The sequence below is a fragment of the Erythranthe guttata genome, chromosome 1, assembly GCF_056151865.1.
Source record: "Erythranthe guttata isolate IM_541 chromosome 1, IM_541, whole genome shotgun sequence".
NCBI classification, from domain to species: domain Eukaryota; kingdom Viridiplantae; phylum Streptophyta; class Magnoliopsida; order Lamiales; family Phrymaceae; genus Erythranthe; species Erythranthe guttata.
This window is the reverse complement of record NC_142533.1, coordinates 2269608-2289501: the sequence shown is the minus strand read 5'-3', so window position 1 is coordinate 2289501 and position 19894 is coordinate 2269608. Positions and strand designations below refer to the sequence as shown.

Genomic DNA, 19894 nt, shown 5'->3' with positions numbered 1-19894 from the left:
TCCAAAGAAATAAAATACTTAATACAAACAACACAACTACATACACAATATTAGAATCATGAACATATTATTTAATAAATAAATATCAAAACATGAGTTAAATGTTTCTTTAGCTATAAATCTTTTTAACATATTTAGGGTAAATAGCACTTAACCCCCTTGTGGTTTGAACATTTTGCACATGACCCCCTTGTGGTATGAAATTAGGCACATAACCCCCTTGTGGTTTTGATATTTTGCACATAACCCCCTTATGCTATGAAATTAGGCACATAACCCCCTTGTGGTTTTGACATTTTGCACATGACCCCCTTAAGGTATGAAATTAGCACATAACCCCCTTAATAGAAAATTGGAAAAGACTAAATTACCCCTAAAGGTTATTCAATTTTAGAAATCAATTTAAAAATCTTTAATATTATCATTAATTATGATTATTATATTACTATTTTCTATATATTATATTATATTATATTATAGATTTTATCGAACTTTAATTTTTTTAAGAAACAAAGTCTTTATTTTTTTTTAATTCTTTTGGAAAAATCTAAAAAAAATATTTCTTCAAAGTTGAAATGAAAATTAAATTAAAAAAATATGTGGTGTAAAATAAAAAAAACACAATAATATATTATATTTCTCATTTTACAAAAAAATACATTAAGCTTTTTCATTTTATAGAATAATTGTTTTTAAATTAAAACAATTGATAGGGGTAATTTAGTCTTTTTCAGTTTTCTATTCAAGGGGATTATGTGCTAATTTCATACCATAAGGGGGTCATGTGCAAAATGTTAAAACCACAAAGGGGTTATGTGCCTAATTTCATACCATAAGGGGGTCATGTGCAAAATGTCAAAACCACAAGGGGGTTATGTGCCTAATTTCATACCACAAGGGGGTCATGTGCAAAATGTTCAAACCACAAGGGGGTTAAGTGCAATTTACCCACATATTTATTGTCGTTTTAGAATTTCAAGGCAAAATCAATTTTATTTTTCCAATTTTGCCCTTTCATAACATAATATAGTAATGAACTTTTTATATGGAGATATACCATAAATTTTAGAATATATGACTTTTAATTTGTGTAGACATACCATAAATTTAAAATGGATATGTAAAATAATTACTTATAAGTATGTATTTATGTATGTATGTATGAATATGTTGTATGTATCTATCATCGCATGCCATCCACATACATACTACAACATGTATCTATCTATAATCTATAATTAAATATTAATATTTAATTCCCCCAAAGGCCAAAAAAAAAAACTGACCTACCCAAAATCCAATACACGTTCTTTTTCCTCCCTGCTATAAATAAATCACATGTTCGCCCAATTTTCTCCATCGTCCTCCTCAATCCACCGAAAAGATTCTCTGCAAATCAAAGAGAGAGAGACGGAATCAAATTAGCGGCGTTATCTATCCCGTTATTCTCTCCTCTCTTTGAAAAAAAAAATCCCTCTTTTTTTTTTTTTTTTTTTCCTGAGCAGCTTCTCGCATTTGCGTTTGCGCGGCCGATCCGTAAGTTAATTGATTATTTTTTTTAGTTTCTATTGTGCATTGTTTGGAATTGGATGATTGGAGTTTACTGAATTCGATGGGTTGATTTCTGCGCAGGAATTTTTTTTAATTTTATTTGGTAAGCGCAAAGGAAAATTTATACACGATGGTGTTGTGGTTTTTCGGGTACGGGTCGTTGGTTTGGAACCCTGGGTTTCCAGTCGATGAGAAAGTGGTTGGGTTTATCAAGGATTATAGGCGTGTATTCGATTTAGGTATGCTTTTTTTTCTAATATTGATTTGCAGGAATTTTAATGCATTTGGTCATCTGTGAATACCGTGAAAATCAATTAGGGTTTTGTTCGGATTTAATTAATTTGGATCTGTGGTATTAAGTAATTGTCGGTAATTAGTGCTGATATCTTTGTGGATTAAGAGTAATTAGTTATTGATCTGCTAGTTTAGTAATCTCTAATTGGATCTATTTCCATTTCAGCATGCATTGATCACAGAGGTACGCCTGAGCACCCTGCTAGAACCTGCACCTTGGAAGAACAAGAAGGAACTCTCTGCGTAAGTTCTGAATATTTTTCTGCACAAAAGATTGATTTTTTTTTTTTTAATTTTTTTTAAACTAGAAAAATAAATGACTGCTAAACTAAAGAATTCGTCAAGAATTTTGTTGAATTGGGTAATGAAAACGTGAAACCTAAGGCCTAATGTTGCAAGTTGAACAAAAGTTGACTTTGTTTTGCCTATATACTAAAGAAATTTTCCTTTAATTCGGTTCATGCCTTTTTCGGTATTTAGAATTTAGAATAAACATTGACTTGTATTTCTGTTCTCAGTGGGGTGCTGCCTATTGCGTGCGTGGAGGGCCAGAAAAAGAAAAGGCAGCAATTGAGGTATTTTTAGTTAGAATTACTTGTTCAATCGAAACATATATACTCATCTCGTCGGATGTTGACATAATTTTATATAATACACTATGTCCAATTCTTGCATTTTCCTTCATTATGTTAACTCACTCCGTATACTTTTTCGATGTTCTTTCGCCAGTATCTAGAGCGAAGAGAATGCGAGTATGACCACAAGACTTTGGTTGATTTTTACAAAGTAAGTCGTGCTTTCCACTCTTCTTGTTGCCTAAAGTCAACCCGTTTTGAAAATTTGTTCACCTTTTAAAAATGCTCTGTTTTCTTGAAATTCAGGAGGGTGATTCTGAGGAGCCCTTTGTCACCGGTGTGATAGTGTAAGTAGTTTTCGTGTTCATAATTTTTTTAAAATTTTTGTTTTTAAATGGAGTAATTGCTAATAAGAATTGTTTGTAATCTGCAGATTCACATCGACACCGGACAAGATATCGAACAAGTACTACTTAGGGCCTGCCCCTTTGGAAGACATGGCTAGGCAAATTGCAACGGCCAATGGTCCATGTGGCAATAACAGGGATTACCTTTTCTTGTTGGAGAAGGCCTTGTTTGATATTGGTAAATATAAATATACACTTTTCCATTTTCTTTATTATTGTTTTTGTTAAAATAAATTTGGAAATAAAAAAATGGGAAACAAACAAACAGGGCATGAAGATGACTATGTAATAGAGCTGGCAAATGAGGTGAGGAAAGAGCTGGGAATAGTTGGGGGTGTAATGAAGGAGAAGAAGTTGACCGGTCAAACACACGTCCCAATCAAGTCCAGTTTGTCACCTCTCAAGTTGATGCCTTTGCCCGGAGCTATTGCCATGGATTCGTAGTCGTCGTCTGCTGCTGCTAACACTCATGAAGAAGAAGAAGACGGTCGAGCTTTTTTTCCTTTTAACAATTCTATTATCTGCGGATTTTACTTTTAGGCAATTCTTGATGACGATGATGATGATTGACATTAACAAAGTGGTGTTTGGGACTAAGGTTGTAATAGGAGGGGAAAGTGGAATATGTGGTTTAGAGACTCACTGATTTTATTAATAATTTGGGCCAATTCACAATTGGCTCCACACTATATTCGGAATGAAATCTTATCCTTCTTTTATTTATTTATTTTTAATTTTTGTATTGAGTTGATATTGGGATTGAATGAAATTTGAAATGTTTTTATTGTTAATCTGTCACACCACGTGGCATCATGCTTGTTGATAAAATACAACACTGGAAAATGGTGCCCACATTTTGAATGTGCATGAATTTTTGTTTGTTGTAGTAGCTCCAACCTTTATGTGTAGCAAGGAGTCAAAAGACAAAATATGTGGACCAAAAAAGGGTGTTAAGTGAGAGAAGTCACAACAACCATACCATCTGCAAATACCCAAAAAAAAAAAAGAAGGAAATTATGACCACACCGGAGGTAAGGTTAAAAATTACGAAAAAATCGTCATGTTTGGGTAATTGCAACCGCCCCTCAATTATGAATCTTCTTATACGTCAACTCTTACGATGTCAAATTTAGTGGAATATTCTTCAATTTGTCCCTATTTTTATTCCATCCGAGCAAACTAGAGAACATTCCATGACATCTAGAAGATTATGTCGAATTTGACATAATAAGAGTGGACGTGTAAGAAGATTCATAGTTGATGGGTAATTGTAATTACCCAAACATGAGGGGTGTTTTCGTAATTTGATCTTATCTCCGGGTGGTGATCGTAATTTACCCAAGAAAAAATTAATAATAAAAATATCTAAGAGGTGATAAGGTTTTAATGTGTGTGGCACTGTGCATCACTATCTTACTAGTGATTATCATGTGACAAGGCAGATCCACAAAAATCTAAGAAAATGAAGAAATGCTTTTAATTCTTGTAAATTAAAAATCAAATATACATTCATACATGTATATATATTCAAAAGCATGATGTTGTTGATACAATCAGGAATATTCGAAAGAGTGGTTATCCTAATGATGATATTTTTGGCCTTTAATAATAGTCCAAGCTCTGTAGAGTTGCTCAGACAGCACAACAAGTGCAACTTCATGGTTTAAGACCAAAGACGACAAACGGATCGACACGTCAGCTCTCTCTCTCAACTGTCTTCCATGTCCGTACGGTCCACCTATGCAGAACACCATGCTTGAAGCTCCCTATTACGAACAAACAAACAAACAAACAACCGAGGCATCCCCATTCGAAAGAAGTTAAATCTCTTAATAATAATATCTCATAAAAAAATGGTCAAGAAAATTCATGTAGCTGGACTAATTAGACGTAATAAGTAATTCTTTGCTCGTTTTTTGATTATTATAAGGATGTGTAATGCAAAAGGTGGCTCGTACTGTATTTCCAGCATCTCCGATTAGAGAAGCCATTTGTTCAGACGCTAAACTGAGCCCATGCTCATCCAACAACACAACCTGCAATATTTGCACTTCACGTCACAATACTGGAAAATCGACAATGGTCCGTAAAAATTCAAACGAGAATTGATATTCATATGTTGCGACAAGAACAATGGCAATCCAATAAGAAAGTTCGCATCACAATATGAAAAAATATCAAAGTGATTATCGGAATAGGAAACTAGTAGGTTTACCCATTCATTGGATTTGATAACCCCCATCACGGATATATCTTCGTGTTCTATCTGAGCTGTTACGTCACTGTTGCAAGACAAGAATACACATATGAGCAACAAACTGCATACCCTTCTGAGATCTATATAACGTTCGAAAACAAGTTAGCTAATTGTCTGAATCATATAGGTATTCCTATGCATATGTTCAACGAGCCAAGTTTCGACATTCCACCATTTGATAAACAAACACGTAACCTCTGGCAAAAAGCTTCCACAGAGAGAAAACACATAAACATCTTTTTTCTTTCTGTCGAGTGGAAGGAAGCTATACGATTACTTTTACGGCAATTATACACTTAGGTGGTGCTAGATGCATATGTTCGACACTTGGAATGATTCTTACACAGAAAAAAATGCAAGAACTGAGGTGTTCGTTTTTATGCCGATTGGAGTAGGATCAAGTACAACATTCAAAAATCCAATCTTATAATACAAAAATGTATGGCGCAAAAAGTTAAGAAGGCTCGTATAAATCCACCCAAAGTCGAGTCAAAACAAGAATTGGTATTTTATTGTCTTCGACGTATTTCATTGATCACTAAACAAATGCGGATGTAATATACTCTTACAGATACATAAGACGTAAACGAGTGAACACACCGCGCATTTTTAGGGTTGGACTTTAATCGAACATCTTCGACGGGGCAATAATGCTTGAGCTTCTCAATATATTCGTCAACTATGAGCTGAACCCCAGTCGATCTCTTCTTCCCCACCGATAGAATTCGAATCGGGAGCGCTCTCTGCAAATTATAACCTAACTCAAACAAGTGTAGTACAAGAACAAAATCTCCCGATACAATTACATGTATAAATTCAATATACGACATTGCTTTTGAAACTTTTGGAGAGTAAAATGCAAGAAATTTACCACTGATTGGCCGGCGTACTTGCATTGGTTACCTGGCGGAGTAAGATTGAGATTGCAAGTGGATAAATTATTATTAAAAAAAAATTGGGGGAAAATTGAGGGAAGATATTTAACCTGGAGGCGGAGTGTAGTGGGGTTTGCTACCGGCGCAGATGGTAACTCCTCCCATCATAGCCCATAAGATTAACAGTGAAGATTCGCCGGTGGTTATGGGATTACCTGAATTTGAATCGCTTAATCGCCGGAGATGCTTCACTCGCCGGAGATGTTCGTAATTCGCCGGCCGTTTAGAGAGAAAATGTTATCTGCTTATACAAAATAAAATGTTTTTACTAATAAATATTAGGGTAAATTCCACTTTACCCCTTGTACTTTGGCTGGATATCACTTTACCCCCTTATACTCTCAATTGCATCGATTTGCCCCCTTGTACATTGGTTCGATATCACTTTACCCCCATCTACTCTCAATTCATCGATTTGCCCCCTTCTACTTTGGCTCGATATCTCACTTTACCCCCTTATACTCTCAATTGCATCGATTTGCCCCCCTGTACTTGAAAAATTATCTCAATGTAGCCATCGCCGTTAGTTTTCGGACCTTTGACCTTAACACCGTTTGATCCAAGTTTGAAAATTACAAAAAAGCCACCCCTCCCAGTTCAATTAATTATTAATAAAAAAAAAAATTTGTGGCTGACGTCGTGGACTATGTTTTCTCATTGTCTTGAATTTTTTTTTATTATTATTATTTTTTTTTTTTATTTTTTTTTTTAATTTTTTTTTTTATAATTATTTAAACTGGAGGGGTGACATTTTAGTACTTTTCAAACTTAAATCAAACGGTGTTAGGTCAAAGGTCCGAAAATTAACAGCGAGGGTCACATTGAGATAATTTTTCAAGTACATGGGGGCAAATCGATGCAATTGAGAGTAGAAGGGGGTAAAGTGAGATATCGAGCCAAAGTACAAGGGGGCAAATCGATGAATTGAGAGTAGAAGGGGGTAAAGTGATATCGAACCAAAGTACAAGGGGGTAAATCGATGCAATTGAGAGTACAAGGGGGTAAAGTGATATCCAGCCAAAGTACAAGGGGGTAAAGTGGAATTTACCCTAAATATTAAATTTGAAAATATTTAAAAAAAAAAAAGGAAACCCGTTTTTCATTTCTCTTCTTTTAACTAAAATCGTTCTGCTTAAACTGTAAAATCGTTGTTTGGGGAAAAAAAAGCAAAAACCAAAATTCGCGATTATCGACAACGCGCCGAATTATTCATTTAAATTTCTTCGATTGGGGACAAAGAAACTTCGAGAAACGCCTCGATTATTTTCAGCCCTTTTATATGGAAGCCTCGCCTTAGTTGAAATCAATTGTTCTTGGTTTCATCGTAATCGCCAACCCAGGTATCAATCAATTCTCTCCTCATTGTTTTGCCATTATTAATTTCTCAATTGCTCTGTGCGTTTGTTAGTTTTTTTTCTTCTTTTTTATAAACTTTAATTGCTTCAGAATTTTAGACGCTCTTGCGTTGTTTGCGATTTTGTTTTGTAAATTTGAAGTGAAAAGATGCGAAAAGATCGATTCTTACAAACTTAGTACAACTGCAGATTCATGGAATGTGCAAATTTACGATTATGCCTATCTATTTCTACAGTTACATATATAAGCAGATAATGAATTTTTGTGTGTTTACAGATTGGAGATAGGGGTTTTGTGAAAGAAATGGGTAAAAAGTGCTTGTGCTGAGAAAGAGAGATGCAATGCATGCATGTGCATCTTCAAGAGTCAAGCACGAAACAAGAAAGAAAAAATAAATAAGTGTAGAATTAAACAGTACTTAGTTTAGGGTTAGCTAAGATGAAATTAGGCAACCTTTCGATTATGGACTCTTCGTTTTTCGGGCGTTAGGAAATGTGAAGCCACTCCAGTTTTAGATTAAGTTGGAATGTTGAAATCGAAACTAAATTCGCCTGAATATCTACTCCAACTTCTTCAACGCTTCAGTAATTATTCAGACCGAGTTAAACAAGTCCATTCGTTGTTGATTACAAATGGGCATCTCCTTATTACCGATCTATGGATTAATACTCTTCTCTACAACACACTCATTAGAACATACCTCAATCTTTGTAGGCCCCACACTAGCCTTGTCCTCTTCGTTCACATGCTTCGTGATGAAGCTCCTCCAAATAGCCACACTTTCCCTTCTGTTCTTAAAGCCACTGCATCTCTTTCACAATCGTATATCACATCGCCTGTGGGTTACTCCTTTAATGCGCAGTGTGTTAAGCGAGGCCTACTAAACGACCCCTTTGTCCGAACGTCGTTTCTTTCTCTTTACTCGCAATTCAGCGATATAAAGAGTGCACGTAAGATGTTTGATGAAATTCCTCAACCGTGTATAGTTTCGTACAATGCGATGCTTGATGCTTTTGCGAAAAGCGGCGACATGGGTTTGGCCGTTTCGATGTTCTTGAAAATGCCGAAGAGAGATGTGTATTCGTGGACGAGTATTATCAATGGTTATGCACGGAATAAGTGCTTTAGAGAGGCGATTAGTTTCTTCAATGAAATGATGGTGGATGATGACGTAATCCATGGGTTCTTAAGGCCGAACGAGGCTACTTTTGTCAGTGTCCTCTCTTCGTGTGCGAATTTGGATGAAGGCCTAGCATTGTATCAAGGGAAGAAAATTCACGGATACATGGTTAGAAGTGAGAGGGAGTTGAGTGTTTTCATTGGAACTGCATTAATAGCATTCTACGGAAAAACAGGATGCTTGAGTTACGCCTATAAAATGTTTGACGTTATGTCTCTGAGAAAGGTGTGCACATGGAATGCTATGATATGTGCACTGGCTTCAAACGGTAGGGAGAGTGAGGCCTTAGAAATGTTCAAGACTATGACATTACGCCCGAACGAAGTTACCTTTGTAGGTGTATTATCAGCTTGTGCTCGAACAAAACGTGTTGACTTGGGACTCGATTTGTTCCGATCGATGTCACATGATTTTGCTATTAAACCTACGATGGAACATTATGGATGTATTGTTGATCTATTAGGTAGAGCTGGCCTTTTGATAGAGGCGCATGAATTTGTGAAGAGCATGCCTTTTGAGGCTGACGCCTCTGTTTTGGGTGCTCTTTTGGGTGCTTGTAGAGTTCATGGTAATGTTGATTTGGGGAATGAAGTAGGTAAGAAATTGCTCGATTTGCAACCTGATCATTGTGGAAGATATGTGCTTCTGTCCAGTATTTATGCTGGTGCGGAAATATGGGATAGTGCCGCTTCGTTGAGGAAAGAAATGGCACATGCTGGAATTCAGAAAGTTCCGGCTTTTAGTATGGCAGATTGAAAGGTAAAAAGAAATCAAGAATCGGGTTTTTGAATTCAGTAGATAACTGTTAGCTAAATAACGATATTGGTTCTGTATGACTTCTTACTTGACTCTTAACTAATTTGCAGTAAGTTGTGTGTTTTTTCATCTATTTTTTGAAATGTTGACCTGAAAATTCCATGGCATGTTGTCGAAAAAAAATTGCAGAAAGAAAGAGAGATGTCGGCTTACGAGAACGTTGTAGCTGGGAAACTGAGATTGAAGGGCAGAGCGTTGGATGTGAGCGATGCTGCTATCAAAAAGAAGAAAAGGCACAAAAACCGATATTTTCCGTTACATGATCAATTGACAGGTTTAATTTACATTCACCAAAAAGATGATCACTTTTCTTGCTTTCGGTTTAGGATCGGAATCGGCTGAAAATTGCTATATCATCACAAGCGTAATTGTCTTAAAAATTAGATAGTCTTGCCTTGTTAATGTTTTCAAGATTTGTATTGCAGATGGAAATAATGTGTTGGCAAACGATCAAACAAATGAAGGAGAACATGATCAAGACAACGAGCGTCTGACTCCAGCCGAGAGGAGATATATGGAGCAATGTCAGAGAATCGAGCTTCAAAGACTTGCTAAAACCGCCAAGAAATCGCACCGTGATCGAATTCAAGAATTCAACAACTATTTAGCTAATCTCACAGAGCACTACGACATTCCCAAAGTCGGACCTGGCTAATAATCACTTCATTCGAAAGAAAAAAAAAACGTTGTTCAGGTATAATCGTACATTGTCTTTACATATGATAAACATTAAAAATCCCGAAGAAAAAAATGGCGGTGTATTGTATCATGTTCTTTGAAAGACAAAGAGAGAGCCTCTAGAACCTTTTCCGAGTCGAATCTTTTCGTCTATGTACGTAATTTGTAGCTTCACTTCACTCTCTCCTCCATACCTGAACTCGAATCCTCCCACCTTAAGTTCAGGCGCTTCGAACACTACTTGTATCCACTTCTCGTCTAGTGCCGTAAGTTTTCCTGCATGCATTGTACTACACTACTAATTAGATAAAATCATTAAAACCACTACATTACTAGCTGTCTTAACGCTAATATGTTCGAATTATTACCCTTCAAAGAAACCTCTCCATCTACGAATCCGAAGAGAGAGAAAGAAACTCGATTTCTAACAATATCGGGTGCTTCAACCGCCTGCATCATTTCCTTTGTTTTGAAAAAGATCCGACCAACTGCGCTCCGGTAACCGCCACCGGGCGATGTCGGGTTCGAACAATACAGCACATCCCACTCTACATATGCAATTATTTCAAGAAAAATAAAATAAAAAATTAGATTAGCAGCACTACAATAAAATAAAAATGCAATCTTGAAATAAAAAATTAAATAATCATCACCTCCGAATATAAGAGGGCATTTGACAGGTTCATCTACGCAGAAACTCTGCAATTCATTTGCCACGTCAGCAACACTTTGATGCTCTTCTTTTGTTAGCAGAACTCCTCTATCTGTTTGCACTACCTTCGACAGAATCTTTTCAACCAAATCATCCGGCTTAGTTGCCGCCGGAGTTGGCGCCGGAGTCACCGCCGACGATGAAGCGTAGACACGGCCGGCGGCGGTGGATCGCCGGCGATGGCGGATTGGAAGCCGAAGTGTCCGCTGAAAATTCCTTGTCGGAGAAAATGGTGGAAGGTATTTAGCAAAAGCGATATTTGCAGAGGAAGAAGATGATGACGTGGCCACGGTAGCCATTTTTGTTCAGCAACAATGGCGATAATCTTACTCGTCCTCCATTGTTTTTCATTATTGATGTGAAAAAATCTGCAGGTGGGACCCACCGTGTGTTTTTTTAATACATGGCTTGGATAGTGCCACGTGTGTAGAAACTGTTTAGTTGCTTGAATTTCGTTATCGTGTTTTATTGGGCCTGAATTGGATCTACTGCTGGCCCGAAATATTTAATTGGATCTGGATTGGACCTGAATTGGATATTCTGCTGGCCCAAACATTTAAATTGGATCCGGTTTGGGCCTTTTAATTAATGTCGTTATTGTGCTTTATTGGGCCTGAATTGGAACTTCTGCTGGCCCGAAAATATTTAATTGCATGTCAATTGGGCCCACAATACTTAATTGGATCTGGATTGGGTTTGAATTGGATCTTCTGCTGACCCGAATATTTGAATTGAAAGCATGTAGTTTTTGGTGATTTTGTCGGGGAGCAGTTTTTTGGGACGTTCCATCAAATTTACTAAAAATCTGTATACTAAATGGTATACATATTTTGGTGATTTTGATTGCAAATAGTTTTTTGGACGTTGCATCAATTTTAACTAAAATTTATGTACTATTGTATACATTTTTTAGTGATTTTGATCGTGATATAGTTATTTGGATGTTTCACCAATTTTACTCTGAAATTGGGTACTATATAGTAAATAGTTTTTAGTGATTTTGATCAATAAAAAGTTTTTGGGATGTTCCACAAATTTTACCCAAAATTTGTATATTATAGCATACAGTTTTTGATGATTTCGATCGTAAAAAGTTTTTTGGACATTCTACCAATTTTCACCCAAAATTCGTGTACTATATACTATACTGTTTTGAAGATTTTGATCCTGAAATAGTTTTTTGGACGTTCCACCAATTTAACCCAAAATCTGTGTACTATACAATACACAGTTTTTGGAGATTTTGATCGTGAAAGAGTTTTTTGGACGTTTCACCAATTTCACCCAAAATCTGTGTATTATAGTGTAAAATAGGTGATTTTGATCGTGAAAAAGGTTTTGGGACGTTCCACCAATTTTAACTAAAATTTGTGTCCTATAACATACAGTTTTTGGTGATTTTGATCGTGAGAAAGTTTTTCGGACGTTCCACCAATTTTAACTAAAATTTGTGTGCTATGGTATACAGTTTTTTGTGATTTTGATCGTGAAATTGTTTTTTGGACGTTCCACCAATTTTACCCAAAATTTGTGTATTACACCATACAGTTTTTGGTGATTTTGATCGTAAAAATATTTTTTGGACGTTCCATCAATTTTGCTCAAAATCTGTGTACTATAGTGTACATTTTTGGTGATTTTGATCCTGAAATAGTTTTTTGGACGTTCCACCAATTTAACCCAAAATTTGTGTACTATATAGTATACAGTTTTTGGAGATTTTAATCGTTAAAGAGTTTTTTGGACGTTTAACCAATTTTACCCAAAATCTGTGTATTATAGCGTACAATTTTAGGTGATTTTGATCGTGAAAAAGGTTTTGGGACGTTCCCCCAATTTTAACTAAAATTTCTGGCCTATAGTATACAGTTTTTGGTGATTTTGATCGTGAAATTGTTTTTTGATCGTTCCTCCAATTTTACCCAAAATTTGTGTATTATAGCACACCGTTTTTTATGATTTTGATCGTAAAAATATTTTTTGGACGTTCCATCAATTTTGCTCAAAATCTGTGTACAGTTTTTGTGATTTTGATCCTGAAATAGTTTTTTGAACGTTCCACCAATTTAACCCAAAATATGTGTACTAATTATACACAGTTTTTGGAGATTTTCATCGTGAAAGAGTTTTTTGGACTAACATACAGTTTTTGATGATTTTGATATTAAAAATGTTTTTTGGACGTTCCATCAATTTTTCTCAAAATCTGTGTACTAGTGTACAGTATTGGTGATTTTGATCCTGAAATAGTTTTTTGAACGTTCCTCCAATTTAACCCAAAATATGTGTATTAATAGTATACAATTTTTGTAGATTTTGATAAAGTGAAAGAGTTTTTTGGACGTTTCACTAATTTTACCAAAAATATGTGTATTATAGCGTACAATTTTAGGTGACTTTGATCGTGAAAAAGGTTTTGGGACGTTCCACCAATTTTAACTAAAATTTGTGTCCTATAGCATACAGTTTTTGCTGATTTTGATCGTGAGAAAGTTTTTCGAACGTTCCACCAATTTTAACTAAAATTTGTGTGCTATAGTATACAGTTTTTGGTGATTTTGATCGTGAAATTGTTTTTTGTACGTTCCACCAATTTCATCCAAAATTTGTATCTTATAGCTTACAGTTTTTGGTGATTTTGATCGTAAAAATATTTTTTGGACGTTCCATCAATTTTACTCAAAATCTGTGTACTATAGTGTACAGTTTTGGTGATTTTGATCATGAAATAGTTTTTTGGACGTTCCATCAATTTAACCCGAAATCTGTGTACAATAATAGTATACAGTTTTTGGAGATTTTGATCGTTAAAGAATTTTTTGGACGTTTCACAAATTTTACCCAAAATCTGTGTATTGTAGCGTACAATTTTAGGTGATTTTGATCGTGAAAAAGGTTTTGGGACGTTCCACCAATTTTAACTAAAATTTGTGGCCTATAACATACAGTTTTTGGTGATTTTGATCGTGAGAAAGTTTTTCGGACGTTCCACCAATTTTAACTAAAATTTGTGTGCTATATATAGTATACAGTTTTTTTGGTGATTTTGATCGTGAAATTGTTTTTTGGACGTTCCACCAATTTTATTCAAAATTAGTATATTATAGCTTATAGTTTTTGGTGATTTTGATCGTAAAAATATTTTTTGGACGTTCCATCAATTTTGCTCAAAATCTGTGTCCTATATAGTACACAGTTTTGGTGATTTTGATCATGAAATAGTTTTTTGGACGTTCCACCAATTTAACCCGAAATCTGTGTACTATTGTATAAAGTTTTTTGAGATTTTGATCGTGTAATTGTTTTTTGTACGTTGCACCAATTTTATCCAAAATTTGTATATTATAGCATATAGTTTTTGGTGATTTTGATCGTAAAAATATTTTTTGGACGTTCCACCAATTTCGCTCAAAATCTGTCTACAGTTTTGGTGATTTTGATCATGAAATAGTTTTTTGCACGTTTCACCAATTTAACCCAAAATCTGTGTATTCTAGTACACAATTTTAGGTAATTTTGATCGTGAAAGAGTTTTTGGGACGTTCCACCAATTTTAACTAAAATTTGTGTCCTATAGCATACAGTTTTTTGGTGATTTTGATCGTGAGAAAGTAATTTGGACGTTCCACCAATTTTAACTAAAATTTGTGTGCTATTGTATACATTTTTTTGTGATTTTGATCGTGAAATTGTTTTTTGGACGTTCCACCAATTTTACCCAAAATTTGTGTATTATAGCATACAGTTTTTGGTGATTTTGATCGTAAAAATATTTTTTGGACGGTCCATCAATTTTGCTCAGAATCTGTATACATAGTGTACAGTTTTGGTGATTTTGATCATGAAATAGTTTTTTGGACGTTCCATCAATTTAACCCGAAATCTGTGTACTATAGTATACAGTTTTTGGAGATTTTGATCGTGAAAGAGTTTTTTGGACGTTCCACCAATTTTACCCAAAATTTGTGTATTATAGCATACAGTTTTTTGTGATTTTGATCGTAAAAATATTTTTTGGACGGTCCATCAATTTTGCTCAGAATCTGTATACATAGTGTACAATTTTGGTGATTTTGATCATGAAATAGTTTTTTGGACGTTCCATCAATTTAACCCGAAATCAGTGTACTATAGTATACACTTTTACAATTTTTGGTGATTTTGATCTTAAAAATATTTTTTGGACGTTTCATCAATTTTGCTCAAAATCTGTGTACTATTATAGTATACAGTTTTGGTGATTTTGATCATGAAATAGTTTTTTGGACATTCCACCAATTTAACCCAAAATCTGTGTACTCTAGTACACAATTTTAAGTGATTTTGATCATGAAAGAGTTTTTGGGACGTTCCACCAATTTTAACTAAAATTTGTGTCCTATAGCATACAGTTTTTTGGTGATTTTGATCGTGAGAAAGTTATTCGGACGTTCCACAAATTTTAACTAAAATTTGTGTGCTATTGTATACATTTTTTTGTGATTTTGATCGTGAAATTGTTTTTTGGACGTTCCACCAGTTTTACCCAAAATTTGTGTATTATAGCATACAGTTTTTGGTGATTTTGATCGTAAAAATATTTTTTGGACGTTCCATCAATTTGCTCAAAATCTGTATAATATAGTGTACAGTTTTGGTGATTTTGATCCTGAAATAGTTTTTTGGACGTTCCACCAATTTAACCAGAAATCTGTGTACTATATAGTATATAATTTTTGTAGATTTTGATCGTGAAAGAGTTTTTTGGACGTTTCACCAATTTTACCCAAAATCTGTGTATTATAGTGTACAATTTTAGCTGATTTTGATCGTGAAAAAGGTTTTGAGACGTTCCACCAATGTAAACTAAAATTTGTGTCCTTTTTGGTGATTTTGATCGTGAGAAAGTTTTTCGGACGTTCGACCAATTTTAACTAAAATTTGTGTGCTATAGTATACAGTTTTTGGTGATTTTGATCGTGAAATTGTTTTTTGAACGTTCCACCAATTTTACCCAAAATTTGTGTATTATAGCATACAGTTTTTGGTGATTTTGATCGTAAAAATATTTTTTGGACGGTCCATCAATTTTGCTCAGAATCTGTATACATAGTGTACAGTTTTGGTGATTTTGATCATGAAATAGTTTTTTGGACGTTCCATCAATTTAACCTGAAATCTGTGTACTATAGTATACAGTTTTTGGAGATTTTGATCGTGAAAGAGTTTTTTGGACGTTTCACCAATTTTACCCAAAATATGTGTATTATAGCGTACAATTTTAGGTGATTTTGATCGTGAAAAAGGTTTTTGTTGATTTTGATCGTAAAAATATTTTTTGGACAGTCCATCAATTTTGCTCAGAATCTGTATACATAGTGTACAGTTTTGGTGATTTTGATCATGAAATAGTTTTTTGGACGTTCCATCAATTTAACCCGAAATCTGTGTACTATAGTATACAGTTTTTGGAGATTTTGATCGTGAAAGAGTTTTTTGGACGTTTCACCAATTTTACCCAAAATATGTGTATTATAGCGTATATTATAGTACACAGTTTTGGTGATTTTGATCATGAAATAGTTTTTTGGACGTTCCACCAATTAAACCCGAAATCTGTTTACTATTGTATAAAGTTTTTTGAGATTTTGATCGTGTAATTGTTTTTTGTACGTTGCACCAATTTTATCCAAAATTTGTATATTATAGCATACAGTTTTTGGTGATTTTGATCGTAAAAATATTTTTTGGACTTTCCACCAATTTTGCTCAAAATCTGTCTACAGTTTTGGTGATTTTGATCATGAAATAGTTTTTTGCACGTTTCACCAATTTAACCCAAAATCTGTGTATTCTAGTACACAATTTAACCCGAAATCTGTGTACCATAGTATACAGTTTTTGGAGATTTTGATCGTGAAAGAGTTTTTTGGAAGTTCCACCAATTTTACCCAAAATTTGTGTATTATAGCATACAGTTTTTTGTGATTTTGATCGTAAAAATATTTTTTGGACGGTCCATCAATTTTGCTCAGAATCTGTATACATAGTGTACAGTTTTGGTGATTTTGATCATGAAATAGTTTTTTGGACGTTCCATCAATTTAACCCGAAATCTGTGTACTATTAGAATACACTTTTATCCAAAATTTGTATATTATAGCTTACAGTTTTTGGTGATTTTGATCGTAAAAATATTTTTTGGACGGTCCATCAATTTTGCTCAGAATCTGTATACATAGTACTGTACAATTTTGGTTATTTTGATCATGAAATAGTTTTTTGGACGTTCCATCAATTTAACCCGAAATCTGTGTACTATAGTATACAGTTTTTGGAGATTTTGATCGTGAAAGAGTTTTTTGGACGTTTCACCAATTTTACCCAAAATATGTGTATTATAGCGTACAATTTTAGGTGATTTTGATCGTGAAAAAGGTTTTGGGACGTTCCACCAATTTTAACCAAAATTTGTGTCCTATAGCATACAGTTTTTTGTGATTTTGATCGTGAAATTATTTTTTGGACGTTCCCACCAATTTTACCCAAAATTTGTTTACTATAGTGTGCAGTTTTGGTGTTTTTGATCCTGAAATAGTTTTTTGGACGTTCCACCAATTTAACCCAAAATCTGTGTAATATATAGTATAAAGTTTTTGGAGATTTTGATCGTTAAAGAGTTTTTTCGACGTTTCACAAATTTTACCCAAAATCTGTGTATTGTCGGGTACAATTTTAGGTGATTTTGATCGTGAAAAAGGTTTTGGGGCGTTCCACCAATTTTAACTAAAATTTGTGGCCTATAGCATACAGTTTTTGGTGATTTTGATCGTGAGAAAGTTTTTCGGACGTTCCACCAATTTTAACTAAAATTTGTGTGCTGTAGTATACAGTTTTTGGTGATTTTGATCGTGAAATTATTTTTTGGACGTTCCAGCAATTTTACCCAAAATTTGTGTATTATAGCATACAGGTTTTTGTGATTTTGATCGTAAAAATAGTTTTTGGACTTTTCATCAATTTTGCTCAAAATCTGTTTACTATAGTGTACAGTTTTGGTGATTTTGATCATGAAATAGTTTTTTGGACGTTCCATCAATTTAACCCGAAATCTGTGTACTATAGTATACAGTGTTTGGAGATTTTGATCGTGAAAGAGTTTTTTGGACGTTTCACCAATTTTACCCAAAATATTTGTATTATTATAGCGTACAATTTTAGGTGATTTTGATCGTGAAAAGGGTTTTGGGACGTTCCACCAATTTTAACTAAAATTTGTTTCCTATTCATACAGGTTTTGGTAATTTTGATCGTGAGAGTTTTTCGGACGTTTCACCAATTTTAACTAAAATTTGTGTGCTATAGAATACAGTTTTTTGTTATTTTGATCGTGAAATTGTTTTTTGAACGGTCCACCAATTTTAACCAAAATTTATGAATTATAGCATACAGTTTTTGGTGATTTTGATCGTAAAAATATTTTTTGGACGTTCCATCAGATTTGCTCAAAATTTGTGTACTATAGTTTACAGTTTTTGTGATTTTGATCCTGAAATAGTTTTTTGGACGTTACACCAATTTAACCCAAAATCTGTGTACTATAAGTATACAGTTTTTGGAGATTTTGATCGTGAAAGAGTTTTTTGGACGTTCCACCAATTTTACCTGAAATATGTGTACGATAGTATACATTTTTTGTGATTTTCATCGTCAAATTGTTTTTTGGACGTTTCACAAATTTTACCCAAAATTTGTGTATTAGCATACAGTTTTTAGTGATTTTGATCGTAAAAAAGTTTTTAGGATGTTCCACCAATTTTGCCCAAAATATGTGTACTATATTATACAGCTTTGGTGATTTTGATCGAGAAACAGTTTTTCAACGTTCCACCAATTTTACCCAAAATCTGTGTACTATTATAATGTACAATTTTTGGTGGTTTTGATCGTGAAATAGTTTTTGGAACGTTCCACCATTTTTTCCCAAAATCTGTGAAATAATTTTCGGTGATTTTTATTGCGAAATAATTTTTTGGACGTTCCACCAATTTTTACTAAAATTTGTGAACTTATAGTATACAGAATAGTTTTTTAGACGTTGCACCAATTTTAACTAAAATTTGTGTACTATAATAGCATACAATTTTTTGTGATTTTGATCGTGAAAAGGTTTTTTGGACCTTACACCAACTTTACCCAAAACCCATGTACTATATATTATAAATTTTTTGGTGATTTTGATCGTGAAATAGTTTTTTGGACGTTCCACCGATTTTAACTAAAATTTGTGTACTATTTTATTTAGTTTTTGTTGATTTTGGTCGTGAAATTGTTTTTTGGACGTTGCAAAATTTTAACTAAAATCTGAGTACTATAGTATACAGTTTTTGGTGATTTTGATCGTGAAACTTTTTTTTGGACGTACCATCAATTTTACCCAAAATCTGTGCACTATAGTATATAGTTTTTGGTGATTTTGATCGTGAAATAGTTTTTTGGACGTTACACAAATTTTATCCAAAATCTGTGTACTATAGTATACAGTTTTTTGTGATTTTGATCGAGAAATAGTTTTTTGGACGTTGCACCAATTTTAACTAAAATATATGTATTATTGTATACATTTTTTGGTGATTTTGATCGTAAAATAGTTTTTTAGGCGTTTCACTAATTTCACTCAAAAACTATGTACTAGTATACATTTTTTGGTGATTTTGTTCGTCAATAAGTTTTCGGGACGTTCCACAATATTACCCAAAATTTGTATACTATAGCATAATTTTTTTGTTGATTTTGATTGTGAAAATGTTTTTTGGACGTGTCACTGATTTTACCCAAAATATGTGTACTATAGCATATTGTTTTTGGTAATTTTGATCGTGAAATTGTTTTTCGGATGTTCCTTCAATTTTACGCATAATCTGTGTACTTTAGTGTACAGTTTTTAGTGATTTTGATTGTGAAATAGTTTTTTTGGACATTCCACCAATTTTACTCAAAATATGTGTACAATAGTGTACATTTTTTGGTGATTTTGATCGTGAAAAAGTTTTTTGGACGTTGCACCAATTTTAATTAAAATCTGGATACTGTTGTAAATCGCCTTAATTGTATTGCTTTTGGGTTTGATGATTGTGGAAAATAAAGTATGACA

General features: G+C 33.8%; 5 protein-coding genes across 6 annotated transcripts; 3 read left to right on the top strand and 2 right to left on the bottom strand.

The window, feature by feature from the left end:
* Positions 1 to 1254: 1254 nt before the first annotated feature.
* On the top strand, positions 1255 to 3550 carry LOC105975356 (gamma-glutamylcyclotransferase 2-1). Of its 2 annotated transcripts, XM_013000547.2 has the most exons (8): positions 1255 to 1536; positions 1633 to 1790; positions 2012 to 2088; positions 2364 to 2420; positions 2575 to 2631; positions 2727 to 2767; positions 2854 to 3005; positions 3096 to 3550. In XM_013000547.2, the coding sequence occupies exons 2-8, from the start codon at positions 1682 to 1684 to the stop codon at positions 3269 to 3271; spliced, it is 669 nt and encodes a 222-aa protein (XP_012856001.1). In that variant the 5' UTR covers positions 1255 to 1536; positions 1633 to 1681; the 3' UTR covers positions 3272 to 3550. The 2 variants fall into 2 exon arrangements, with proteins under 2 accessions (XP_012856001.1, XP_088672408.1); XM_088816282.1 differs by lacking the exons at positions 1255 to 1536; positions 2575 to 2631 and having other exon boundaries at positions 1618 to 1790.
* A 732-nt stretch (positions 3551 to 4282) lies between these two features.
* On the bottom strand, positions 4283 to 6292 carry LOC105975237 (putative RNA methyltransferase At5g10620). Its single transcript, XM_088816286.1, has 6 exons — positions 6070 to 6292; positions 5956 to 5987; positions 5685 to 5827; positions 5043 to 5109; positions 4786 to 4863; positions 4283 to 4593 (listed from the first exon to the last, which is right to left on the bottom strand). Exons 1-6 carry the CDS (start codon positions 6125 to 6127, stop codon positions 4408 to 4410), a joined length of 564 nt encoding a protein of 187 aa, XP_088672412.1. The 5' UTR covers positions 6128 to 6292; the 3' UTR covers positions 4283 to 4407.
* A 1609-nt stretch (positions 6293 to 7901) lies between these two features.
* Positions 7902 to 9603, top strand: LOC105975197 (Tetratricopeptide repeat (TPR)-like superfamily protein). The gene is made up of 2 exons (XM_088816273.1): positions 7902 to 9314; positions 9501 to 9603. Exon 1 carries the CDS (start codon positions 7902 to 7904, stop codon positions 9309 to 9311), a length of 1410 nt encoding a protein of 469 aa, XP_088672399.1. The 3' UTR covers positions 9312 to 9314; positions 9501 to 9603.
* On the top strand, positions 9507 to 10642 carry LOC105975335 (uncharacterized). The gene is made up of 2 exons (XM_013000519.2): positions 9507 to 9645; positions 9797 to 10642. The coding sequence occupies exons 1-2, from the start codon at positions 9513 to 9515 to the stop codon at positions 10024 to 10026; spliced, it is 363 nt and encodes a 120-aa protein (XP_012855973.2). The 5' UTR covers positions 9507 to 9512; the 3' UTR covers positions 10027 to 10642.
* On the bottom strand, positions 10004 to 11142 carry LOC105975333 (Plastid-lipid associated protein PAP / fibrillin family protein). Its single transcript, XM_013000517.2, has 3 exons — positions 10703 to 11142; positions 10418 to 10597; positions 10004 to 10325 (listed from the first exon to the last, which is right to left on the bottom strand). The coding sequence occupies exons 1-3, from the start codon at positions 11058 to 11060 to the stop codon at positions 10138 to 10140; spliced, it is 726 nt and encodes a 241-aa protein (XP_012855971.2). The 5' UTR covers positions 11061 to 11142; the 3' UTR covers positions 10004 to 10137.
* Between the last annotated feature and the right edge of the window lie 8752 nt (positions 11143 to 19894).